At 36.9% G+C, this 27,983-nt stretch overlaps 1 protein-coding gene across 2 annotated transcripts in view; it reads left to right on the top strand.

Moving 5' to 3' along the window:
- Positions 1–27,983, top strand: part of COL25A1 (collagen type XXV alpha 1 chain) — a 512,691-nt gene that overhangs the window by 371,473 nt on the left and 113,235 nt on the right. The window contains exons 8-12 of one of the 2 annotated variants that reach the window (XM_007999508.3): positions 4,007–4,078; positions 4,808–4,915; positions 7,749–7,784; positions 24,975–25,001; positions 27,342–27,386. In XM_007999508.3, the coding sequence (XP_007997699.3) occupies positions 4,007–4,078; positions 4,808–4,915; positions 7,749–7,784; positions 24,975–25,001; positions 27,342–27,386 (288 nt within the window). Of the gene's footprint in view, positions 1–3,172; positions 3,233–4,006; positions 4,079–4,807; positions 4,916–7,748; positions 7,785–24,974; positions 25,002–27,341; positions 27,387–27,983 lie in introns of both variants that reach the window. The other variant, XM_007999509.3, reaches the window with a different exon arrangement.

Below are 27,983 nucleotides of genomic sequence, written 5' to 3'. Positions count from 1 at the left end.
AGAGAAGCCTAGCAGGTGTGGCCACACAAAGCCATAAGGTATCAACACCTGTACTGAGGATAGGTGTCAACACCTGTACTTTAGAAACCAACCCTCCAAAGAACTCACACAAGAAGCAGAGTCAGTGTCTACCTAGGATCTGGAGGCAGCCCCTGTGAAATGGGATTTTTTTTACCACCGTCAAATGGTGAAAATTTTTAAAACGTGTCCAATTTTGAATGCTATAACCCTATAATATATCAATGTTTGCTTTACATAATAATGTTTAAATGTATTGCCATTAATTGAATAGACTTTTTAGGAGGATGGACCATATTTGTTATTGCTTTGAAACACTCTCTAGGACACCAGCATATACTCTCAGAGTTACTTTTACCCCAGTTTGAAACGCACGGGGTCCTAGGACATTGCAGCCCAAATCATGGGATTTTTGTTAGTATTTAAGAGAATCCATCCACATGTCTGCTTTTTACTTTGCTACATGTAAACTCCTGAAAAATTATTTTGCCTGGCATGCTAATGAAATCTTTAAAATGTAGCTCTAAACACCTAATTGGTAGCATTTTCACAGTCAAGATGATTAAGGATTATAAATCAGCTTCCTCAAACAGAGATTATTCTGTTTGAGGAAAAAGATCTTTCTGAGGTGAGAATTGCCTACCCACTTCTCTCTTTAGATCTCATTAAAATTGGAACCCAAACTAAGGAGTTATACAACTTGAGACTTTGTGTGTGTGTGTGTGTGAGCATTTTGAAAATATGATCAGATAGAAAGCTGGTCATGCTCAGACATGAGTACAAGAAGTGACTTATTTATACATTCAAATTTCAAAATATTTGTAAGGCCTACCATGTGTGCTGCTAAAAGGTTTTTAATTTAAAATTATTTTGTTAGATAATCCTGTTTCAAGTGACATTATGATTTATCGCCACTAATCAAGATTCTGATCCCTCATAGACTTCTTGTTTGTATCTGTTTTTGTTCTTTGTTACATAAATATGAGCTTTATATATAAAATTCTGACTGTGTAATATAGGGCTAATGAGTCACAGATGGAAAGATGCTGGCACATTACCATCTAATAACATTTTAAACTCATATTCCATAGTAAAACAAAAGCAAATTGTATACATCTGTTTTCCAACTTGTAGCATTTCTGAATGTATGCAGAATCTATATTTAAAGGACTTGTATTTAGAGAGAAGAAAAAGAGGACATAGGTCACCTCAAAACTACGGAGCCACTTAGTAGCCTTATCAGAACGGATTTGGCAAAAGATAAGATTTTCTCTGTTTTGCTTCCTGAGAAGTTGTAGTCCTGAAGACGGAGAATCAAAGGCATTAGAGCTGAAGAAGTGTCTTCAGACTACAAACTAATTTTTCTGCCTTTCTTAAAATGAAAAACATATCTCTAATGTGAGGGATGTGGGGGGTGAAATATTCACAAAACTAATAAAACTAAAAATGTAGAAATTTCCTGGGCTTTCCTAAAAATATCTGCAAGATAAATTTGGGTGGGAAGAGAGAGAGCCCAGGCCATGTATTGCTGTGGTGGTTGTTTATTTTATTTGTATGGTAAACTGGTAAACATGTTCTCTCTGTGTGTGTGTGTGTGTGTGTGTGTGTGTGTGTGTTTTGGAAAAAAAGGAATAAAAGGTTTTAGTTTCACATGTTCTTAGAAAAGAAATAGAACAAAGGCAAAATTTCTCTCTCAAACTTAACCAATTGATAACGCCTGTGAGGAGGAGTTAGTACAAGTTATTGAAGAACGAGTCTCTAAAACATCTCTCCGTGTTCTCAAGGAATTCAGAACCGCTTTTCTGCATTAAGGGGTTGTGTGAACTGTCAAGTTCTTTCGGAAAAGTTATGTGACAGAAGTGATTACTGCAGAGTGTGACCATAAATCCCCCTGACATGAAATACACATGTTATAAGAGACAGATTTTCATCCACCACCTCTGCATGAATTCCTGAAACAGGAGAGTTCTGAGATTCATCATATGATTGGAGAGAGAAATTTTGATATGTGGGTGGCAAGACTGTATTTTGTGAGGTGTACTATGTTTATTCTGGGGAATAAGTATGATCTGATGACAAAATTTTGTTCCCTGTTGTTGTCCAAAAAAGAATTAATACATGTGTTGTATATCCTGAGTTGTAAATAGAATGTCAATGGAGGGAAATTACAGTGTGGTTTTCATAACAGTGTCTATAGTTATCTCCATTTTGTACTAACATTTTGTAATTAAGATGTTGTAATTTTGTAAGATTCTAGAAATGCTCCATGTAGCAAACTCTTTACACCATGTAGACACAGATCCCATTGTACCTGCCCCAGGCTCAATGACCATGAGCTCTCTGTTTCCCCATTCCATGCTTTAGGAAATTATTGGTTTGACAGGCCTGATGGTTTATGCCTGTAATTCCAGCACTTTGGGAGGCCGAGGCGGTCAGATTACTTGAGGTCAGGAGTTTGAGACCAGCCTGGCCAACATGGTAAAACCCAGTCTCTAAGACAAATACAAAAATTAGCTGGATGTGGTGGCACATGCCTGTAATCCCAGCTACTGGGCAGGCTGAGACAGAGAATCACTTGAACCCTGGGGACAGAGGTTTCAGTGAGCTGAGATTGTGCCAGTGCACTCCAGCCTAGGTGACAGAGCAAGACTCCATCTCAAAAAAAAGGAAAAAAAAAAAAAGTCTGGACATGGTGGTTCACGCCTGTAATCCCAGCACTTTGGGAGGCCGAAGTGGGTGGATCACTTGAGGTCAGGAGTTGGAGACCAGGCTGGCCAACATGGTGAAACCCCGTCTCTACTAAAAATACAAAACTTAGCTGGGCGTGGTGGCGCACGCCTGTGATCCCAGCACTAGGGAGGCTGAGGCAGGAGAATTGCTTGAACTCGGGAGGTGGAGGTTGCAGTGAGCCTAGATCAGGCCATTGCACTCCAGCCTGAGCAACAGAGTGAGACTTCATCTCAAAAAAAAAAAAAAAAAAAAAGTTTATTTTGGGGCCTCATGTGTCTAATTTTGTTTATTGTGTGTCAGACGAGGCAAGACTTAGAGCCAGGGAAGGGAGGCGCTAGGTATGTGCTTGTTTTGTTTGTCCCCCAGTGAAATGTCTGTGTGACGTTTTATGTCGTGTTGTTTTGGTGCTGTGCTACGTCCATAGGGCCTGCCAGGCTTCCCCACAGTTGCTGCCCTGCACAGTAATCAGATCCTCACCGTCAAGGTTTGTGGTTGTTACTCATGCCTGTATAGTCAGAAATGCAATCAGCATAAGCGTGAGCAGGAACCATTCAATTGGCTTGCCGAGCCCGTTGGCTTCCTCTCATCATATATGTCAAGTTACTGGGCACTTGGGACCCCACTTGCATCATTGAGGTCAAATGTCTAGTAAGAGGGTGTATCCTGAGCATACTTGAGAGGAGGATATTGACGTCAAACAGGTACTGTGAAGAGAGGTGGGCATAGCGATCTAGAACCATGCCATGCCTTGATGGCTTAATTTGTATGCATTCTAATGCTCTGTAATATTTTTCCAGTCAATTAAATCATCCTAAGTACTCTCTCTGGACTTCGGGTGTCAATAAAATGGCAGTCAAGTTCACGTCACATTATGCTGGTTGACAAGTCTGATGGAAATGGAACTGGCATTTTGTCTCTAGACTTTCTGCTCAGAGTGAAGAATGCAGGGGTGCACCTGCTTACCTGCTTCTGGGAATAAACTACATTAAAAAGATCCAACGTCCACAGTGAAATGATGAAGCACAAAAAATGTTCATTACCACTGAAGATCTGGTCTCAGCATCGCATTTCAGGATGATATTTCTTTCGAGAAGAGTCAGTGGGTCTAACGTTAGACATAAGTGCCAGTTCTATTTTGTTTAATAATCATTATAAGTCTAATGTGTATATCTTTATTTCTTTCTTGGGGCCTTCTGATGTCTATTCTTCAACTCTCTCATCTCTGAACTTCAACCTTTGACCTCACCTGACTGATCAGATGGTGTTTCCTAAAATCAATCATGGGTTTCTCTCTGCTGATCAGCAGCTCATTAAACGCCGCCTGATTAAGGTAGTGCTTATTCTTGCTGAAGTCTGATTTCTTCTTTACATCGGTTATTGCTCTGTATACCTATTGCTTTACCGTTTATCTCTTATGGGTGGGGTGTGGGCGGTGGGTGGGTATTTATTTGGAAATATCCTCAAACAAAATTATGTTTAGTCAGCTGCATTTGTTTGAAGTGCTAGATACAAGTACCAAAAAAGATACTAAAAGCCCATCTAATTTTTTCTTAATTAAAAAATTTTAAATTGTAGCTACTAACAGATCCAGTTTCTAAGCTCTCTAGCTTTGGTAATTTATAAATTATTATGCAATATGATGGGAGCCTCATATGCCTAATTTTATAGGGTATGAAAAAGTAAACACATTTGTCTAACTATAAAGGCAACCATTTTATTAAATGAGGTGAATACAACTGATGCAGTGTTATGGATAAAGTAATTCACACGTTTTATACCAGCTCTGACTATAGTGGTAACATATACACTATTTCAAAGAATGGAAGTGCTGGTTCCTGAGCTGCTTTGATTTTAATAGCATCTACTCAGTCACCCAGCATGAATATTTATTTGCTCCCTGCTGGGAGGCAAATTGCCTACAGGCTTTATATTTGTGGTTGTTCTGGTTCTTTTCATAGTGTAAATGTGGATCAGATAATGCAAATATAAGGTGCTGAAAAGAAGACCTGAGTCTTTATCTTTCATGGTTATTGCTGGTCTGTTCCTTTCTCCATCACAGGGTGACCAAGGACAGGCAGGGCCTCCAGGACCCCCCGGCCCTCCAGGCCCAAGAGGGCCACCTGGGGACACAGGGAAAGATGGCCCCCGTGGAATGCCAGGAGTACCCGTGAGTCGCTTTTTGGATCATTTATTCTCACACGTTTTGTTTCGTGTTAAGGGCTGAGAACTAGTGTGGAGCAGGGTGGTGAGGGGCATCAGGTCAGGGGGTCAAGTGAGTGGAGTGGGTTGAGGGAAATGGGATGATGAGTGGAGTGGGTTGAGGGAAATGGGATGATGAGTGGAGTGGGTTGAGGGAAATGGGATGATGAGTGGAGTGGGTTGAGGGAAATGGGATGATGAGTGGAGTGGGTTGAGGGAAATGGGATGATGAGTGGAGTGGGTTGAGGGAAATGGGATGATGAGTGGAGTGGGTTGAGGGAAATGGGATGATGAGTGGAGTGGGTTGAGGGAAGAGAGATGATGGGAAAGTCCCCAAGCAGCATAGGGCGCTCCCAGCTGCATTCCTCTTTACCACTTAATCCACTGGGGATCCAAGCAAACCACAAGAGACACCTGGAGGCAGCCACCAAACTGTTTTTGAGGGAAGCCTCAAGAAGCCTGTGATTGGAGTTGCCCAATCCCAGGTGTAACCTGACTGCCATAGTGTGCACCGGGGCCTTTGGTTTAAATGGGAGATTAGTCTGAAAAACTAAGTAGGAGGCTAATAACATTTTCCAAAGGTTCAAGAGTAGACCAATAAAGTCCTATACTATTTATGGAAAGTAGAGGAAGTAAAATGTTCTAATATTTATTCCCTTATAAATAACTTGAAACCCCAAAATTGCTAATAACCATAAAATGAATGGTTAAAACATCAGTAGGTATGGTTTAAATATCATTTGTCTTTTGTACGTAAGGCTTATTCATAGAAATAATTTAAAAGTAATTTCAATACTTGGCTACAAAGATTGGTCAAGTGTCAATGATATAGTAGTAAAACACAGAAGATAAATGGTTTGGTTTCAGAGACAACCCAGCAATTAAAAGAAATATATGGAAAAGGTCAAAAATTTTAGATTTATTTTATGACTTTAGGACTAGAAATTAAGGTTTATTACTGGATTAAATTATTTATTAAGTGTATTTATTTAACAAATTATTTTCATAGTATTTTTGTGGTACATAATAATAATGAAAATATTTATCCACAAAGCAGAAAATTTTGAAAATAAAACAAAAAAATAAATATTTACAATACTCATTAATGTTTTAGTATATTTTCTTTCATTTTTATATGCATATATTTATGCATTTTTAGAAATAATGACTCTTTATAAGAATATAGCATACTTTAAAACTTCTGAGACAGCCTCATAAGCCCATGTCCTTTTCTGAAAGCTGCTGTGAATTTGTTGATATAAAATGCGGAATTGTCTTTCAACATATGATTTGCTAGTTGTTAGGACTGCTTTCACTCAACCTCCAAAGACAGTGGTTGAATTCTATTGCTGTCTTCTAATGCCTTGCTTTTTCTCATGATGATATTCCAAAAGGCAGAGAGATCCACAGCTTTAGGGATATTTGAAGCTCTCCCATTGATTGCTGGTTGCGAACAGAAATACAATGGGTGTCTCTTCAAAAAGTAGTTAAAACCATTTTGATGGTACATTAGTCAGATCATTGAGCATTATATACTATACTCAAATTCAAGATATAAATTACTTTTAAAAAATTTAAAGGTATGACAAACCACATAATCCAAAATTATATCATTCTTTAAACAAATATAGTTTATTCATGTAAGTAAGAAATGGAGCTTTCTACACATAGGACAAATTAACTTGTTTTAAAATTTTCAAAAATATAACTTGAACTATATATGGTCTCAGAGTTTATTTATATGTACTATGATGACTGCTAGAGAAAGATTTTTTTTTCTTTTTTCTTTTGAGATAGAGTCTCGCTCTGTCATCCAGGTTGGAGTGCAGTGGCGTGATCTCAGCTCACTGCAACCTCTGCCTCCCGGGTTCAAGTGATCCTCCTGCCTCAGCCTCCTGAGTAACTGGGACTACAGGCGCCCGCCACCACACCCGGCTAATTTTTTTGTATTTTTAGTAGAGACGGGGTTTCACCATGTTAGCCAGGATGATCTCGATTTCCTGACCACAGGTGATCCGCCCACCTCGGCCTCCCAAAGTAAAAAAAGATTTTTTTGTGTGCAATGAGGTCTTTGCTGTGTTGCCCAAGCTGTAGTGCAGTGGCTATTCACAGATGCCATCATAGCACACTATAACCTCAAAGACCTGGACTCAAGCAGTCCTCCTGCCTCAGCCTCCCAAATAGTTGAGATTACAGGCATGTGTTATCATACCTTGCTAGAAAAAGACTATAAAAATAAACTGTGAAATACTTATTTTGAAAGACCAGCAATATCTATATTCATTGGCAGTTTAGGACAAAAAATATTTTTAGCCAATGACTGTCATTATGACAATAAAATATGATAATTCTATATCAATCTGAATATAAGAAAATGATGATGTCATGATATAGTGTAATTTTCTGTATCAAATTTAATAAAACATGTTACTTCAGCCATCGTTAATCCAGGAAGACCAAAGTTTAACATCAGTCTCTGCTCATTTTATTAAACACCTGTACTAAGAGCAATTGTCTCTCCGTCCTATGTATGAAAGTTCTGAGTTCTCATACAGACACCATGTCCTTATCTTTATGTCATCCTAAAGAAGACATGATAATCTAGACTAATTTTATTAAACCCTAACTTTGTAAAGTTTATTTGTAGAAGGGAAATTAGCTCTCTTTTAATGTGCTACATTCCTCTATTTAACCTGAAGAAATATACTTGACATTTACATGCCCCAAAGAAAAAAAAATGATTGAAGGGTTTTTTAAAAATACTTACAGCATTACTAAAATTATCACTATTCTTTTTTAAGGGTGAACCAGGAAAACCAGGAGAACAAGGCTTGATGGCAAGTATCTCAATTTATCTTTTTCTATACTAAGCCAGGTTGTTTAAAACTATGGTCAAGATTATGTGTGACAAATGTATGTGTCATATAACAGACTATAATAAAAAAGTGAAAATTAGTAAAAGTTAAAAGTAATATGGCCTATCTACTACATGCTAAGGGTCATAAGACTACATATCTACATTGCTGATGCAGGAGAAAAAGAAAGATTCCAGGTGTGGGGAGCGACAGAGATGCCGCAGGCCAAAGGAGAGAATTAATTAAGTGACTGCTGCAAGAGAGATTAAATTTAGGGGCATGCCTATTAGCTTAAATAGAAATGGAAATCCCATTTTCAAAGGGATCAGGTCTGACTAAATGGATTCGCACAGGAAACTTTGCACAGTGATTCAGAGTTTTTCTACCATTGAACACCTCTATCCAGAGAAAAATTGCTGTGCCTTTTGGTTCTCTGTCATTTAAAAACAAACAAACAAACAAAAAAGGTCCTGAAATGATTCCACATGGACTTACTCATAGACACACAGGTCCCAGTTCCCCATGATTTGTTTATCTTTTGCTGGTAGAAAAGATGTTTGGTTAAAAATTCCTTCAACCTACCTCTTCCTGTCCCCTCCTCTCTGTCTCCTGAACTGTCTCTCTAATCTGTTACGATGTGAACACTGTTGGGAAACACAGGGTAATTCTCTAATAACCCAAATGCCAGAAGAGGGCTCACACTCATCCTGGATACTGAAGGAATGGGCCCAGAGATTGCCGGGTTGCCGACAGGTGACCACAATCAGCTTGACACTGTCCATCCTGCATAATGTTAGGCTGGGCACGGGGGTTCATACCTGGAAACTTAGCACTTTGGGAGGCCAGGGAGGGGAGGATCACTTGAGCCCAGGAGTTTGAGACCAGCCTGGGTTACACAGTGAGACCCTGTTTCTAAATATATATATATTTAAAAAACAGGTAGGTCCTAGTGAAACTAACGCATAGAGTCAGGAATCAGCAAGGCTTCTTTGGGCTTGAGATGCATTCGCAGCTCTCCTGGGAAGTCAGCTGTTGGTACAGCTGCCTTTGCAGGATCCCTGGTGAAATGAAAGCATCCCGGGTCCAGATCTCATCCACTGCCTGGAAATTCTCTGTTCCTGACCTGTAATATCAAGATACAATTTTATTCTACATTTATTTATTTTTTTTTTTTTGAGATGGAGTCTTGCTCTGTCACCCAGACCAGTGCGGTGGCGTGATCTCGGCTCACTGCAACCTCCGCATCCCGGATTCAAGTGATTCTCCTGCCTCAGCTTCCTGAGCAGCTGGGACTACAGGCATGTGCATGCCTGGCTAATTTGTGTATTTTTAGCAGAGATGGGGTTTCACCATGTTGACCAGGATGGTCTTGATCTCCTGACCTTGTGATCCACCTGCCTCGGACTCCCAAAGTGCTGGGATTACAGGCGTGAGCCACCGTGCCCGATACAGATACTTTTTGGTGATATAATGGTTTTTGTTTAAAAAAAGAAAAGAGTGGAAGGAACGGAAAAGAGTCTATATGTAAAACTTAAAACCTTTGTCATCAGTGGTAACTGCATACAAGTGCAGCGTTAGCTCTCAGTGGTATGGAGTTATAGAGTATGAGGAATTCTGGGAGAACTACAATATAAATTTTGAAATTAATTTAAGCAATTGAAGGTACATGTAATTTTTGTCCTGGAAAATGGTGAAAACACATTCTTCCCATATATTCTTATATCAAAAGCTATGTGGGCTTCTCAGGAGCCTTTGTTTGTCTCCAGGTGTGCACAGACTACTCAGATTTTTATCGCTGGCATTGGCTTTTTTCCCTGATAGCTAATACAGCATCCTAATGTACAATATTCTGAAATAAAATGGATATTTTTTAAAAATTATCATCTTCCACTCAAGGAATTCTCTCTTACATATTACATATGCTCTCCAGGATATACTGTGTGAATAACAATATAATCTCATTTGCTTACCATTCCCAGTTTGACATAGTTAAATACAAATGTTTGACCTGATCCTAAATCACTTGCATTATTATCTTAGCATGCTCCAGTTCCCATTTTGTATCAAAACTTTCTCAGGTGAAACAGTGCTGGGCTTTTTTTTCTACAAACTTTTCTTGACTCTTTAAACTCTTATAATTTAGTGCATGTTCTTATTTTTTAAATGCATTTAAGAAACCTACTGGAAAGGACAAATGTTTCAAGGATATGTAGATTAAGTGATCTAAATGGCATTTAAAAATTACTGTTTTTAAGATGTAAGATTCCTTTCAGAGAGAAAACTTCTTTAATGTATATAAAGAAAAGTGACAAATTATAGTGTATATCCCAGTGAATTTTCACCAAGTGAACAAACTATGTACAAACCAGATCAAGAATGAGGACATTATCTTAAACCCTTCTTTACCCCCAGTTGCCACCCCAGAGGTAACCTCCATCCTGACTTCTGTCACTATACATTAGTTTTGCCTACATTTGAATTGTATAGTAATCGAATCCTACAGTATGTACACTTTTGTGTCTGGCTTCTTTCATTCAACATTGTATTTGTGAGATCATCTACCTCTGTTTTAATGGCTTTCACAGCTTGTTTAAAAAAATAGGAGGAAGAACCATATTTCCTTGACTACCCCGTTGAAACTACATCATTCTGATAGCAGTAAATGAATGAATGTCCGTCTGACCTTGGGCAAGTCACTTAACCTCTCAATTTCTCATCTGTGAAGAAAGGATAATAATACCCTCTCTGACCGCCTTAAAAGGTTGCCAAAGACAATGCAATAAATTAGGGGAAAGCACTTTAAAACATATAATGAAGAACTATATGAGTATGTTATTATTATTATCACTCAGTTGTTCTCTCTAGAGTAAATTACAGGTGAGTGTGGATTTATATACCAGATGTATTCCTGTAAAGTTTTGTATAAATTAGATTTTCTTGAATCAACATATTTTGAATGTGCCAGGGAATTTTGCTGTTTAAAGAAATCCTATTCAGAATCTTTCTGCAAATCAGTGTAATCCTCTAATTCTTCTCCTCAGCAAACTGAATTTCTACTTTTTATGTTTGTTTAAGATGAAATATTTCTCCAATCTAAAAATCTACCTTTTTAAAAAGAAATCATGATTTATTAACTTGAACAGCACCTGTATATTTTAACTCATACCAAAAAGAGAAGAGGATACTAGAAATATAACTGCAGTTTCCATGAGGAGGAAATTTTTCTTTTTTCTCTCTCTCTTTTATTATTATTTTTATTATACTTTGAGTTCTAGGGTACATGTGCACAACGTGCAGCTTTGATCCATAGGTACACATGTGCATGTTGTTTTGCTGCACCCATCAACTCATCATTTACATTAGGTATATCTCCTAATGTTATCCCTCCCCCAGCCCCCAGCCCCTGACAGGCCCCGGTGTGTGATGTTCCCCGCCCTGTGTCCAAGTGATCTCATTATTCAATTCCCACCTATGAGTGAGAACATGTGGTATTTGGTTTTCTGTCCTTGTGATAGTTTGCTCGGAATGATGGTTTCCAGCTTCATCCATATCCCTGCAAAGGACATGAACTCATCCTTTTTTATGGCTGCATAGTATTCCATGGTGTATATGTGCCACATTTTCTTAATCCAGTCTATCATTGATGGACATTTGGGTTGGTTCCAAGTCTCTGCTATTGTGAATAGTGCTGCCATAAACATATGTGTGCATGTGTCTTTATAGTAGCATGATTTATAATCCTTTGGGTATATACCCAGTAATGGGATGGCTGGGTCAAATGGTAATTCTAGTTCTAGATCCTTGAGGAATCGTGAGGAGGAAATTTTTCTTAGAAACTTAGAAATTTTCTTTCACACACTGTGGGGGTGGGGGGCGGGGGAGACCTGAAATCTGCTAGGGAGAAAAGTACATTGTATCAGTAGTTCTGGTTTTAGAACTTCTTAGTGGTATATGACTATAGTCTGTGATCCTTTTTACTGATCTATAAAATGTAGGTAATAATTCCTATTCTACCTGTCTCACTGGGTTATGGTGAGAAGCAAGTGAAATGATAATATGAAATGTTTTATGAATCACAAAGAGTTCCATAAATGAGAAGTATTACTATTAAAACAAATGTCTGGTGATATAACTTGGCATACAGAAAGGCTGCTGTAAGAAATGTAAGGGCTAAGAACAGTTGAATAATAGCTACCAATTAAATTACAACATGTCAAATACTGCAATTAAGAGTGTAATTTATTGCTTGTGTCCTGTTTGTAGTTGTTGTTTTAGCCGTCCCCCATATATCGTATCTTCTTACATTATTAATTTTTCATAACATTCCCCTTCTCACCCACTTATTAAGACAAACAAAAGATAATAAATACCACTACTCTCATCTTTTTCACATTATGTAAACCCCACTACATTTGTTGGTTTGTGTCATGGAGGAGTGCTTGCTTACATAAGGGTCTTAAGAGGCGCTAGAGAATTGTTATAAATTTAAAATGTCTGTGATGATGAAATGAAGAAGCTAGAAACAATCTAAAATTAGCTCTTGAAAAACTTTATGAGTGTATCAGGTAGGGAATTAGTTTTCATAATCTAAGATATATAGTTTATATTGCAGAAGTAGTCATCTGATGATTAACAGCATCTCTGATAGAATAAAAAAGAAGACCTGCAGCTCATACAGTTCCACATTTATTTAATCCTGCCGTGCATCTATTCTGTAAACATGACCTTTAGGTTTCCAGGAAGTTCAGGATGAGCTTTTAAAACCCAGATCTTGCACTTAAATAAATTTGACTCCGTCTAAATAAGGAGAGAGCTGCTGTATCTTATAAAACTAGACCCAAGAATGAAACAAAGGAATGACCATAATTGGAAGTGATCAAGTTCTGAATCCTAGCACAAATGATCTTTATCTTTCAGTTCTTCAGAAATTTAAATCGTTATTAAAATAGTATTTTAAAAGGTATCTTTCCTTTCGATATTCTTGCTGTTTCTTTCTTTGACAGATGCAGAAATTTTCAAAAGCGTGAAAGATAGACGGTATCGAAAAAAATATACCAAATAGCTCCAGTTTCATGTATATTATTTTTGTTCCAAATTGTCTATATCCAAGGTTTCAGAGACCAAATCACTTTCCTGTTCTGAAACTCTTTATTCCTTTCTTCTCCTCCCCTAAATATATATAAACTCCATAACATACTCATTTATCTTCTACTGAATTATAAGAATACTTAAAATGTTCCTCATTGGGCCCTAGTGGTATCTGAGAGTTCAAAACTCAGAAATATTTGCTGTTGCAATGCCGTAAAGTGAAATTTGGACTTTTGTCCAAACAGTTTACAGATACTTTTAGTTTATTTTAATTTTACCTGTAAACACATTTAATACATTTGGGTCAAGTGAATATAATGTTTTTAAAATATTAATTAATAACATAAGCATGAAAATGTTTTGGTTGCATTTAAAATAAAATTGAAATAACCAGTATGTAAAGGTTTACTTTAAATATGTTCAATTTATAATGTATTGCTATCCCACAGATTTGCTAAAACTCATGGCTTTCTTTCACTGTGCTTTGATCTGCCTGCTATCTTGATCAACAGATGGCAGACACTAAAGATAACAGCAGACTTCCCGATTTGGATCTGGCAGAGGAAGCAAGACCCCCAAACCTTCAAATGACAAATAACAAAAATGACTGATATCATCTAATTGTAGTTAGTTATTAGACAAAATTTTGACAACAAAACCTTATTTGGTAAAACTGCATGTCCTTCAGTTGTGTGCGCTGCCTGCTGAGATGCCTTAGCAACCATTCTAATGCTTTGTCAGCCTCCCTTAATCTGATTGTCCATGAAGTACATATAAATGGCACACCTGCAAGGCTCCTCCCACCTCCTTGGCACTTTTGCCCAGAGCCTGTAGTGTGTTTTTCAAATGGACCAGAGAAAGCAGACAAGTGATGCCTTCTATTTCTGGTGCTGCCCTGCCACCCCTTCCAGGGAGTCCTGCCGTAGAATCAACACAGTGGAGTTTTGTCTCCCCAGCCTTGGGGGACCTGCTCTGTGTTGATTCCTCTGTGCACAGACTTTTCTCTAGAGGTGTCTAAAGGTCGCTTAGTGAGGTGATAGGAAGGAACGTTTGACTTTCCTTTGAAGCTGGTTCTGTCTCCTGGAAACAAAACGTCATCCTGGGGAATATTTTCAACAATGATTTAGGAGCATGATTATGTAGCAGAAAGACAGTCTCAACAGCTGAGTAGATGACTCTGTCTGTATTCCTCTCTCATTACTTCATTTTGTTTTCCTTAATGACCTCTAGGCTGTGAATCAGCTCTAATATTAACTATTTTTACAGTGGCTCAAACTCAAGGTCTAATAAGTTCTATCATTTGGGCAAATTAAGGTATCTAGGCCTTAGAGTCCTCATCTGTAAGAAATGGTGAAACTAAACGGTATAAGTTCCCTTCCAACTCTAAAGTCCCGTCATCCTGCTCTGTTTCTATTATGAATGCACAGATGCATATTATATATATCTATTACATATGTTCTGTAAATAATTAAAAGCAATGAACAGTCATATGCTAAGCTTTTAATAGAAGAAAGTCTTAAAAATTGTCTCCTTCTTCAAAACCATAATCAACTTCTCTAGTTGTCACTGCTTTTAACTTTAGAATCCAGCTTATTGTAGCTCTACTGAAGCAAAGTAAGTGATTCTTGTATGAGAATATTAACTAAGTTATAATTGATCTGTCTCATCAAATTCTCATATTTCATCATTAGATAAAGGAGAAATTTTTAAAAATAGAGTTAAGTCTGTTTGAATGTGCTTCACCTTTGCTGACTTAGGGCAAATGTACAAGTTTTAGGGCAAGAGGAAAAATGGGAGTCCTTATACAAAGTGTCTAAATATTTAAGTTATAAATCAACCTAATGAAACTGTTCAGTAAAATATGTTCTATCCTCCAACCTTTACAGATATATTCTCATGATGACTTGGAAAGTTCAAATCCAGAATTCTTGCCCTCCTTGGAATTCAAAGCCACAGTGTGGTGGCACAAGGAGGGCTGTAACTAGCCCTAGCCCTATCCTTGGCCTGCTTCCCTTCTCTCCCACCCCTTCCTCCATTCTTCAACTTGATAAGACTCAGGCTCTAACTTTATAAAGGGTTCTTGAATGCTCACAGGACCAAATTTCATCGATCCCCCTCAAAATACCCACCTCTTTGCCTTCTCTTCCAATTTGTTATGGTGTACACCAGTGGTATGGTTCACATTCAGAAGAACAGGCCTGGGAAGAGGCAACACAGAGTCTTTGAAGTGAGCTCAAGTCACTGGGGCAGAGATTTCCAGAGTCCTTAGTACCCAAAGGTCAGGTGGCTGGGGGGCTGGTAGGGCTGAGGGTGGAGGGTATGTGTACGGGTAAGCATGTTCTCTTAGACCCATGGATTCCTAACCCCCTGGGAAGCACAATCAGAAAAGGGCCCTTTAAAGCATGGGCTCAAGACAAAAGCCTCCTTGCCAGATCTAAGGGAAGTTCAGGATCTATGTGTCTGAGTGGAGCCTTAAAAAAGAAATAGACTTCTGCTTGGTCACCTCCTTTGAGGAAACCTCACACACATGCATACACTTTCACACTCCCCCAAGCTAAGTTAGAAGCTGTCTTCTCCCCTGCTTCACAGCATTTATCACATCATATAATAGTTTTTGGTACTTAATGTGTTTAATAAACAGAATGACTGAATGATATGAGTTAATCCATTAATAAATCAGGCTCTAGTACAAATAAATTAGCTTTATGTTTTTCTCCCAATTGATGTCATGTCATTATGTCCCAAGGGTAGGATTGGGCAGGATAAATCCAACAGAATTACATAAAATTGCTCTTCTTTTTCTTCTTTTGTTTTGTTTTGTTTTAGAGACAGGTTCTTGCTCTGTCACCTGGCCTGCAGTGCAGTGGCATGATCACAGCTCACCTCAGTCTCAAACTCCCGGGTTCAAGGAATCCTCCTGCCTCAGCCTCTCAAGTTGCTAGGACTAAGGCATGCACCACCATACCCGGATTTTTTTATTTTTATGTTTTATGGAGATGGAGGCTTGCTGTATTGCCCAGGCTTCAAGCAATCCTCTTGCCTAGGCCTCCCAAAGTGCTGGGATTACAGGTGTGAGCCCCCACGCCCGGCCTGCATCTCTTTATATTTATATATATTATAGATTATTTGGAGTATATATGTGCTTATAAATATGCATGTTATAACTAAAAGGATGATTTTCATGAGGACAATGGAAAAGTAATTGCATCAATTTCTAGTCACACCAGCCGGGTGCGGTGGCTCACGTCTGCAATCCCAACACTTTGGGAGACCAAGGTGGGTGAATTACCTGAGGTCAGGAGTTTGAGACCAGCCTGGCCAACATGGTGAAACCCCGTCTCTACTAAAAATACAAAAAATTAGCTGGGCATGGTGGTAGGTGCCTGTAATCCCAGCTACTCTGGAGGCTGAGGCAGGAGACTCACTTGAACCTGGGAGGTGAAGGTTGCAGTAAGCCAAAGTTGCACCATTGCACTCCAGACTGGGTGACAGAGCAAGACTCGGTCTCAAAAAAAAAAAAAAAAAAAAAAAAAAAGCCCCAAATTCTAGTCACACCATATGGCTATTTATTAAGTAGTATATAAAAGGTTTAGAAGAAATCTTAGAAATAATTTAGCTTAGCATTTCACAGAATAACATCAGAGTGAAAAAGAAACTGCCAAGGTTACAAAATAGTTAATGGCAGAACCAGGCTAGAATCCAATTCACTGATTTGAGTCTTGGGTGTTCTATTGTCTAGATCTGCACTGTTCAATGCAGTCAGCATTAGCTACATATGGCCATTTAAATTTAAAGTTGGCCAGGCTCTTTGGGAGCTAGCACTTTGGGAGGCCCAAGTGGGTGGATCACTTGAGCTCAGGAGTTTGAGACCAACCTGGGCAACACGGTGAAAACCCGTTTCTACAAAACAAACAAACAAAAACAAAAATTAGGCTTGATGGTTCATGCCTGTAGTCCCAGCTACTTGTGGGGCTGAGACAGTAGGATCACTTGAGGCTGGAAGGTGAAGGTGGAGGTTGCAGCAAGTCGAGATCACGCCACTGCACTCCAGCCTGGGTGATAAAGTGAGTCCCTGTAGAAAATAAAAAATAAATAAATAAATAAAATTTAAAATTCAGTGTCTAAATATTGTACTGGCCACATTTCAAGTGCTCAGTAGCCATATGTGATTGGTGGCTATCCTATTGGTTTGACCAGTATAGAATGTTTCTATCATTATAGAAAGTTCTATTATTAATAGACAGTCCAGATCCATCTAGGTAGAAAACAGATCTTAATAGGATATGACTATACATTATAATCTTAAATTTAAGAACTTTTTCTGTGAATCATGAGTTATTTAAATTCTAGCAGCCAGTGTTTCTCAGCATTGTTGATTTAAAATAGGAAAAGCACTTACACTGCTCAATGGAAATATTTTTTACTGAGTGTAGTGTAGGGTGATAGGCTTTTGTGAACCATAAATTTGTTTCCTTTATAGTACTCGAGGGAAGTATGTTTAATCACAGAGGGCAGAGAAGCCTGTTAATTTTTCTTTCTTTTCGGATCATTTTCATTTTGGGTTTAGCAATAAGAAGCAGTTTATTAAATATTTCGAAGAGATGGAGTGAGCTAATTTTAGTGTGGATATCTGGCGAGAGGTAATATAGAGTCTCTGTTTTGGAATCTGATCAAAAATAGATTTTTATATACCTAGATTTATCTTTAATCTATGGTATTTAATGCTCAATATTTAGTCTTGGGTTCTGGTTTTGTCAAGTGGTGAGAAAAATGTATTACTTCTTTAATTTCCTGAGCTTTAAGAGACCTCCCTTAAAGAGGTCATAGCCTCATGATTTTGAGAAACACCAATAAATGAATCATCCTGGTTTAATATTTTCCTCAAAAATTCAGCACATGAGATAGAGAAGTCAAAAAGAATTTACTCTTTTAAAAAATAACTACCGCATGTAGAACTTTTTTTCATCAAATGCTCATGAATACATATAATGACATGTCATCTTCCTAAAAGGCTCTGGGTTGTAGAGGAACTTTTTCAAATAATAGGAATTATGGGGTGATATTACTGAAACAAAAATCTCTGATACTTAAACAGAACAACTGCCTCAAAACTGGGAACTCTTTCAGTGATAGAGTTATGATAGTATGAGTGTTGAAATAATGGTGGAAAGCCAGTAAACAGAATTTAATGATTTTTAAATTCATTCATTCATTGTTTCCATTTAGTCAATAATTATTTATGTGTTAGGCACTAATCTAGGTGCTGATGATATGAAATATATGGCCCAAGGAAGTTGCTACCTAGTCAAGTGGATTTTTAAAATAGGTAAATAGGTTAAAATATAGCCAGTTGAAATGTGCTAAAGAAACACAAAGGGTAAAAACAAGCTTCGTCTGGGTGCGCTGGAGAAGGCTCACGAAGGAAGTGAGTTATGACCGCTGGGCCTTGAAGAATGATTAAGAACTTCACATGAAGACTGATTGGAGAAGGATATGGACTTCTTGGGAAAATATAAATGATGAAGTGTGACTGAAGACAGGATCTATGAAAGACCTGAAACAAGAGATGAGGCTCTCCCTTTTCAGCACTGTCTTGCTCTGCTCTTGTTTATGCTATGTTCCTTCATACCCACTTCAACTAAATCACGGGCTTTTACATTGAAAACATTGCAGTGCACTCTCTTATATTCTAAACATTTCCCAACAGTTTCTAGTTGGCATTTCTACACACTTAAGCTATGAAATCCGAATCTTGTAAAACATCACTTGAATTACACTCCAGACATATATATAATAGTGGCTAGAGTTTATGTTTCTTAACCTTCCCACATCAAACACCCAAGCAGAACATGACATTTTATATACATGCATCTTAAATGATCCCTTCTTAAGTAAGACAAATTTCCTCTTACTCTTTATAAACCAAGTTTATGTATTTTGTGATCTCATGATGCATTACACCAGGTTAATATCTTTCAAAAAATTGTAATTAAAATCTGTTGTACCAAACCCTTGAGAAAGTCTGGTACTAATGTTTTATGACTCCATCAGTTAGATTATATGTGTTATCATTCTTCCCTTTGGAACTAGACTTTTAAAAGTATTTTCTTCATTTTGCCTAACTTTTATTAAATCATGGAAAAATTCTTAACTTGAAAAGGAAATAATTTTAAATGGCTTAATAGTTTTGGGCTTTTATCCTCCCTTTCGCAGATGGGCTACCTCTTTTTTTGTTCCCTGTGTTTTTTATTACAGAAGCTAGTTGTATATTCTCATGTCCAGAAATGACCAGCAGCTCTCAGAGCTTCAGATTTTACTGTTAGTCATCAGGGACAGAACAGGAACTGTGTCCGCCCCCTACATCATTTCCTAATAGCAGGCAACCAGAACTTGCCTTAAAACATGTCCCAAGAGGCATCCTAAAGCACATCATTTAGGAACTCAGCATCCTGTTTAAGTAATTAATACCTCAATCAAATTTGTGCTAACATCAGTAGTGTCAGAAAAATTCATTGATTTTTTTCCATCCCATGATGCATCTTTTTGTGGTTTTTTTTTTGTTCACAAACTGGAAAGTACAGCCAATGCATAATGGTCACAGCATCATTCTTTTCTTAACAGCCTACTTTGAAGATTTACTTGGGTTGATAATTCTATCTACTGTTTGCATAATTGTTTTCTGAAGTGCATTGGAGACCGTAGGCCTACATACACATACACAACACTCTCAATTGTTAATGATACCATATAATTTGGATGATTTCTTTGCTGTATTCATATGGAAGTCATGACCTAAATTCCTCTACTCACGCTTGCAATTAGAGGTAATCTGGAGGCTATTAGAATAGGCCAGCAATGTTAGAATGAGTCAGGTGAACAAAAAGAGTGAAAAATCCTGCCATTCCTATCTTGAAACACTATTGTCTAAAGTTTAAGAAAAAACAAAACAAAACCTGATTTGCTTTATGTATCCATTTATTCATTTCTTTAATTTTTATCCTACTCAAAGTAAACATCATTGTGCTTACAAGTACCTACAAGGCCATACACATACAATTGTTCTTTCCTGTTCGTATCCCCATCTCCCGCTACTCACTGATAGCCTCCTTGGTGTTCTTTGAACACACTTAGCATGTGCCCAACTCTTGGTCTCTGCATTTGCTCTTCCCTTGCCTGGAATATTCTTCCCCCTTCTATATACATGGCTCTTTGCCTGACCTCTTTATCACTGAGAGCTTCACTAAATGACCCCCCCACCCCACACATACACACACACAATTTAAAGTATTCCATCTACTTCTCACAATCCATATCCCCCTCTTTGCTTTAGCACTTACCACCTGACACAATTTTATATTTTATTTTTTTACTGTCTTACTACATTCACTAGTATATGAAGTCCAGTGGTATGTATTTTTATCTTATTTTGTTTTGAGTGCTCACTGAGTGGTCATTTTATTTTGCCTTATTTTGTAGGCAAAATAGCACCCAGTAGGCTCTTAAAAACTATTATGTGAATGAATAAATGAATTAACCTCAAAATGATTCACTGAGCAATCACTATGTGCCAGCTACTGTGCATGATAAAGGTAATTTAGAGTGAAGAAAGCAGTAACCAGACAATTATGATTATTGTTGGTAAATTCTACAAAAACATCATAGGGGTGCTTTGGAGAACAAAAGAAGGCACCTAACCCCAAGGGTGAGGGCTCTGAGCTCTGATATTTGGAATGGATGCAGGAGAGGACAGGAGAGAAGAAAGCCCTTTATAGGAACAGACAGAGGTGTAGAACTATGGAAGCCTGGCTTATGCACAAAACTGCAACTACTGCCAAATCTCAGACTCTTCTAAAAGGCTATGAAAAGCCATTGAAATATATTTAAGTATGGGAAAGGTATGAACCCATTAGGGGAAGCTCACGCAGGCAGCAGTGTGCAGAAAGGATTGGAGGAGACCAAAAGCAGGGTGGTCATTACGTGAACGTTACGTTAGCTAAGGGAACGAGAAATGGGTTTAACAGGAATGTAGCAATGTGACTGGAGAAGAGGGCTGGACCATACAGATATTCTTAAGGACTGAAGTAGGAGTAAAACTTTACTCTGAGGCCCGAGTAACATGATTTTGGTAAGCAAGTCACCAACATGAGGTCGATCAGGTTTCTTTAAGTTTCTCACCATATGCTGAATACTGTACATAAATGTTTAGATATGGAATCTAGCAGGGGAGAGGAAAAATTGGAAAGAAAATCAAGTATACTATATAATTTCTTACTGTGTTTACAAGTTTTTATCTGAACTTTATTTTGCATGACTTTCCATGGTGTTTTCTGAAAGATTATTAAAATTGGTATAAAGAATTATATGCAGATTAGTGCCGTTACTCCATGTTTAGAATTTTTCAGTGACTCTTTGAGTTTTGGTCTTTTTGATAAAGTTATACTCATGATGCAGAATTCTTCAATAAAAAGTTTTTACAATTTATATCACCCAGAACCTGTATTTAAATTGGTGTATTTTAAGGTTCTAATTATAGTTGACGTTTCTGGAGTTTAAAGAAATGTAGCTTAGTATGTTGAGATTCTGTATGTTACAGTTTTTAATCTTGACATATATGCAAAAAAATTATTTTGAAAAAATCAAACTAGATTTTTTCATCTTAACTGGTTATATACAAAGTATATGCAAATATAAATAAAGAAGGACTACAGAAGGACTGCTTCATCGATTAATAAAGATGAACCGAAAAGATTATGACTCTAGGTTGGAAATCTACTTGATCCAAACTTACTAAATCATGAGGATAACAATAATGGAATTGTTTTAGAAATCTTGAATCACTAGAACAATTGACTTTAATTTTGGGAATAGTCAGCATTTGTTTGACGAGTGAATAATGAATTTATGGCATTATTCATCCAAGTTGTTGTGCAGGATGAAAATATAAACAAGTGTAAGGAATATTAGATAGGCTAGGTGTAGTAGTTCACACTTGTAATCCCAACACTTTGGGATGCCAAGGTGAGAGGATCGTTTGAGGTCAGGAGTTCGAGACTAGTCTGGGCAATATAGCAAGACCCTGTCTCTACAAAACATTAAAAACTTAGCCAGACATAGTGACATGTGCTTGTAATCCCAGCTACTTGGGAGGCTGAGGCAGGAGGATTGCTTGAGCCCAGGAGTTTGAGGCTGCAGTGAGCTATGATCACGCCACTGCGCTCCAGCCTGGGCAACAGAGTGAGACCCCATCTCAAAAGGAAAAACAAAAATAAAAAAAAAGATTTGATAAATCAATGAATGTTTCTATGTTATTTGCCCATTACTTTATAAACTTACCTTTGTACCAAAAACTGCAAGACTAATCAAATGTAATCATCTTAACCAACTGGTAGCAACATACCCTAATTTGAAAATCAATTTTTGGGTAGGGAAACTTGGATTTGTAAGCTTAACTTTAATTACCACAGTGTCATAGATATATAATGGTATTATTAATCTAAGGGTACTCAAAACAAATGTATATAAGTAAAATCTTGCTCAGTAAAAATAACTCGTATTTCTGGATGTGTGCATGCATGCACACGTGTCTGTGTGGGGGGTGTGTGTGTGTCTGTCTGTCTGTCTGTCTGTCTGTACTTAAGTGTCCTATATTTTATTCTGCCTTAATCCCAGGTCACCCCCTAGTAATGGATGATACTCTTGTTAGATCTCTACCATTTTTCCTGCCAGAGAGATAAAAGAAGTATATGCACATTTCTGGTAACTGTGAATATATTCTTGGCAGCATAGTTATGAAAATTCTGTAAGACATGTATTCCCAATTTAAAATTAATGTTAAATCTTAAAAACTGCTTTTATTTTTAGAGGTTACCAGAAGCAGCAGTAGTTTCCTAACAGTGAAGGAAAATATTGTCTTTGTAGCCATCCTTAGATTTTCACTAAATATTGTGTTAAAATATACAACTTATTTAATTTTATGAATTTCAGAGTTATGATTAGTCATTCTAAATCTCTGATTTTATGTGATTATGCAACAGAGACCAAATTAGAAAATATCAGATATGTTATTCTCTAATTAAAATATTTGATGTAGAATTCACTCTTATTTTCATTTGAAACATCCCCTTCCAGGGTTATATATCAATGTGATGAAAGAGACAATTTTAGTGAACAACATTTTTTTTCAAGTGGCAGTTAGGTTTACAGTGGGAAACAAGCCTTTGTGAATTGAACATACACATTCTCAGTCTAAATACTGAATTAATGTACTCCTTGTTCTATGATTTCCTTTCTAACGTCAACATTTTAAGAAGTAAAGTACTCTAGAGACACTGGAGAAAATGGAATCATAGACAATGATAAAACCCAAGTCCTTTCTTGATTCTCAGATCTCCTATCACCACAACCTCCAAATTCTGCCCTTACTTAGTATGATAACATGAACATTTACTTCCCAAACAATTTACCCAAGTGAGGAAATGATTAAATATGTTTATATGCTAAGGGGAAGAACTAGTGAAGAAGTGGAGCCTCTGATACAGATGCAGGGGTAACTGATTGCAAAAGATCCCTGAGGACAGAGACAAGGATGGATTCCAGAGTATACCGGATGAATTTGCCTTGTATAGGAGGAGGGGCTCTTCTTCCCCTGATACAGGAAAGAGGTACACATACATTTGGTTTGATGAGAGACAAGATGTCGAGGGAATTTACACTTGATAGTCTCTATTTTCTCTGCAAAATCTAAAACAGGGAGAATTTTAAATAGAGGGAGTGAGATAAGTAGAGAGAATATCTGACCATACAGATAAAGCAAATAACAAGCTCATTAAACAGTTGGTTGGTTGAGTAAATTAAATAGAAATATATAAAGGCAATATTGCACAGTGTACTTTCAATAACCTAAAGCTGATTATATGAGGAAATTGTTAGTCTTCCTGTGAGGATTGCAAAATAACATGGGGAACAGATTCTCTGAATGTTCCTAAACATTATATATTTTTAATAAAAAGGATGCATGAACAGATCTTCCTCTAACAACCACCCTAGTGTTTTATTTAGTGTTATAGAGTAGGCATGCAACATGCTGATTAACTGAAATGTCACACACTGAAAATAAGCTGATCGTTAGTTAAATGTCATGGAATAAAGAGCTTTTAACATGAAATGATGAGTGTCTATAACTTTGCTGAAACATACTAAAAAATATTTTTCAAAGAACTGGAAGAAAATGCTTAATAGTTATATTTTAAAATAGATACAAATAGAAATATAGCTATATCTCTTTGAGTTATTTTCCACTGTCTCAAAGCCATGCCTTGCTCTAAATAAAGCCAAGAGAATCCTAACACTGATTTTGTGGTTGAAAAACTGCTAAATCTCAAAACTGCTGCATTTCCATGCTGTATAAATATTCTCATTGATCTTACTAAATCTCCTCCACCCAGTATTTTAGTCTAAGAAACAACTGACAGCATCTTTTGTTCCCTTTTCTAGTATATACTCGGTATCATAGTTGACACTGGCCTCCCCTAGTTTGTAAACAAGTTTTTGTGCAGGTTAGTTGACTATATTTCCTAAGAGGAAGAATAGAGAAAAAAAAACAAAAAAAACAAAAAAAACATGTTTCTTTGTAATGCCATTCAATTATTTCCTTTGCAAATCTGCTTACTGAAGATTTGCAGGTGCAGAAGTCATCTAATGTGTCCATTTGCTGAAAAACTACATTGCATTTTAACTGCTTCTAAGGACTGTATTTTCAGCCTTTTAAATGAGATTAATGTGATACATTTATAGGTATTTTTTTAAAAAACAACATGTGCTGGAACAGCAAATATTATTTTTTAATAGTGAGGACAAATCAGAATCCTGCTGTATATGCTTAATGTTTTTCACAAGAAAATTAGAAGAAAAGATCCATGTGGTACTTCAAACTGAAATTTTTCTTTCCTTTTTTTTCCTAATATATGAAATGTCAACATAGTTCAGTAGAGCAAAGAGAATCTTAGAGAATAGGACAGTTTAAATTGGTCATCTAAGCTTAAGTGGCTGTAACATTATGTTAATTGAATTGTTTTTCTTTTTTAGGGTCCTCTAGGGCCTCCAGGACAAAAGGTAGAGTATAAACAACAATACTGTGAAAGTAATTATGCTCTCATGACCTAATGGCAAGCAGGAGAGGTGAATGAAATTAGCTACTGTAAGCCATGCTGAAGCAGTTAGTCTGGTTTGTGCATTCTGCTTTCTAAAAATACAGTCATATAATGTGAGCATTAGATGTCTAATTGACTCCATTATTAAAAATTCAATAAATCCAGAGCAGACTCTTTTTAAGTTGTCTGCTGAACTTGTACGTTATTGAATTTTTAATTCAAATACTGGTAAAACATTATGACAAAATTTAAAATGTGAAAGATAATTTGATATTGCAAAATGAATGCATGGCCTTCCTCAATTATGTGATTGCCAAACGGCCAGGGAACTGAGCCGAAAAAAAGGATATTACTAGGTTCACTATATTCAAGTGGCCTGTTGGTGTCCTTCTTGCTGAGGTAACCTGAAAAGTGACTTCCTGATAGTCATTTCATTGTTATCCACAATCATCAGAATTGACCATTAAATTCTGATGGAGAGGCCAGATGCAGTGGCTCACGCCTGTAATCCCAACACTTTGAGAAGCTGAGGCGGTTGGATCACCTGAGGTTAAGAGTTAGAGACTAGCTTGGCTAACATGGTGAAACTCCTTCTCTACTAAAAATACAAAAATAGCTGGGTGTGGTGGCACACGCCTGTAGTCCCGGCTACTCAAGAGGCTGAGACAGGAGAATCGCTTGAACCTGGGCGGCAGAGGCTGCAGTGAGCCGAGATTGTGCCACTGCACTCCAGCCTGGGTTAGACAGAGCAAAACTTGGTCTCAAAAACAAATTTTTTTTTCAAATTCTGATGGAGAAGATCTAGGGTTTCCAAAATTACACCTATCCTATAGTAGTAAATATCTTAATAGCAAATAGATGGCATTTTGCCAGCAAAATATCAGTAAGTCCTCATTCCCCCATCTTTATACCCCTCAATCGGGGAGGCGGGTATTTAACCCGCGGAAAACTAAAGAAAACAATTGTATTATAACAGGTGGAAAAGTGATTATTCTTTATCTTTGGAATCCATCAAAGATAGAGACTTTTTATCCCCCAAGCACTGGGCATGTGGCATCTGTTGAAACATAATCCTACAAACCAAGTAAAAGTCCATGGGTTGCGAGACAACTTGTGCATAGGAACACTTTGTCCTTTGCAATAATGTCTCTATTAAGCATGGTGTGAAATTGTAAAGCTACTCTAATCCACATACGACCAGGATAAAATTACTGCTTCAGGCTTCGGGAAGTCCTTTAATGACCCATTCAATATAATCACTGAATGCACTAAGGAACTTGCCATCTCAATTTGTTTTCATTACAATTACTGTTTTTTCAGTAGACTACTTTTCAGGGGAGTTTTTGGTCTATAATTGCTATTTTAAAAAAAGTATTTTCCCCGTTATTATTAAAGAAATGTAATATCATACATCTACTAAGAACAATCTGTTTTCCAGTTTTAGACAAAGAATAAGCACATTGTATTTAAAATGGTTTCTCCAGAGCCTAAATGGAAGGTGTAATGGGGGGAAATGACATCACTGTTTGAAAATATTTGCTAATGTTTCTGTATCCAGTTAAATGTCATAGATTTTTCTCAGGTAATAATTAGCTTTCTTATTCTCCAGCTCACCCATCTATGTCCAATCATTCATACTCACGCCACTATGCGTGTGCACACACATGCCCACACGTGCTCACACACACACACCTTAACTTTTTTTGTAAAGAAGTTGTGTTGTTCCTGGTCAGTGTATAACATTTTTTACACCTTTTTGAGTCACTCTGGAAGACATATTCACATTCATGTGGCTTCAACTTACTCCTTGAAAGTCTGGGAGAAAAATGCTTAAAATACAACAAATTTGAGTTTACGACATGGGTCCCTTATTTAACTGCAGAACAAATGGTTGTTATTTTGATTACCTTTTGTTTTATGGTATTTTAACTCATTAAATGCAAGTGTTACTGCTACTGGTAGGCATTTTCCAGATGGAACTAAGCCTGTTTATTCTTAAAAACATGAAAATTTAGAGCCATGTGGCCCTCTGATAGGTATGATCAATTTATCATGTAAATTTCTTTAAAACATATTAAAGTTAAGTGGATACTTAGAAGCAAGTTTTAATTTTAACTCTGTAGTTTCTGGGGAAGCTTGAGGAATCTGCTTACATTATATATTTGAACACAATAGATAAGGTCTGAAAAATAAAACTTCCTAGAAATGTTTTAGCAAGGCTTACATAACTAATACAATATAAATTTAGAATTGAAATATTTTGTGTATGATATCAACTGAATTTAATCATGTGTCTCTTTAGGGTTCTATTGGAGCACCTGGAATTCCAGGGATGAATGGGCAAAAGGTGAGTTCTATAAAATATTGTATTTAAAAAATAACTTGGTGACCATTGAAATCACAAAATTATTCTAGTTCATAATGTTAGTAATAAGCTTATATGCTTATAAAAACACTACGTATACTTTTGAAATACAGGAAGATTGTGCTACAAATGACCAAATTAGTTTAATTTTTAAAGATGCATTAAAGAGTCAGGAATTCTTTGAAAATTTTCCATTTCAAGTATTTTGGATGTGTTACTGTTCAGTAAATTATGTATGTGATACAACTATATCTTTCTCATAAATAGATATGGAATTGGAAAAATTTATGTTTAACATTGATTGTGATAAACAAAATGCACTTTAGTTTATTCTGGTCGTGGTAAAACTAATATGTATTAATAATTGGCTAACAAAAGTTATTCTCATAGAAGGAACTAGTAAAACTTTCTGAATCCAGAAGGAAGCTCTTTTCACTGTTAAGCAAAAGTAGAAATTAAATAGGTTTGTCCCGCTTTGGTATTACATACACTTTTATTGTACTGTTAATAATGAGGGGAAAAAGTAAAGTGAAAGAAACAACAATACACTCTACATACACATGTCTATGTGTTGTATAC

This window comes from Chlorocebus sabaeus, chromosome 7, assembly GCF_047675955.1.
Source record: "Chlorocebus sabaeus isolate Y175 chromosome 7, mChlSab1.0.hap1, whole genome shotgun sequence".
Classification (NCBI taxonomy): Eukaryota; Metazoa; Chordata; class Mammalia; order Primates; family Cercopithecidae; genus Chlorocebus; species Chlorocebus sabaeus.
The sequence above is the reverse complement of the archived record's forward strand: the minus strand, read 5'-3'. Positions and strand labels throughout refer to the sequence as shown.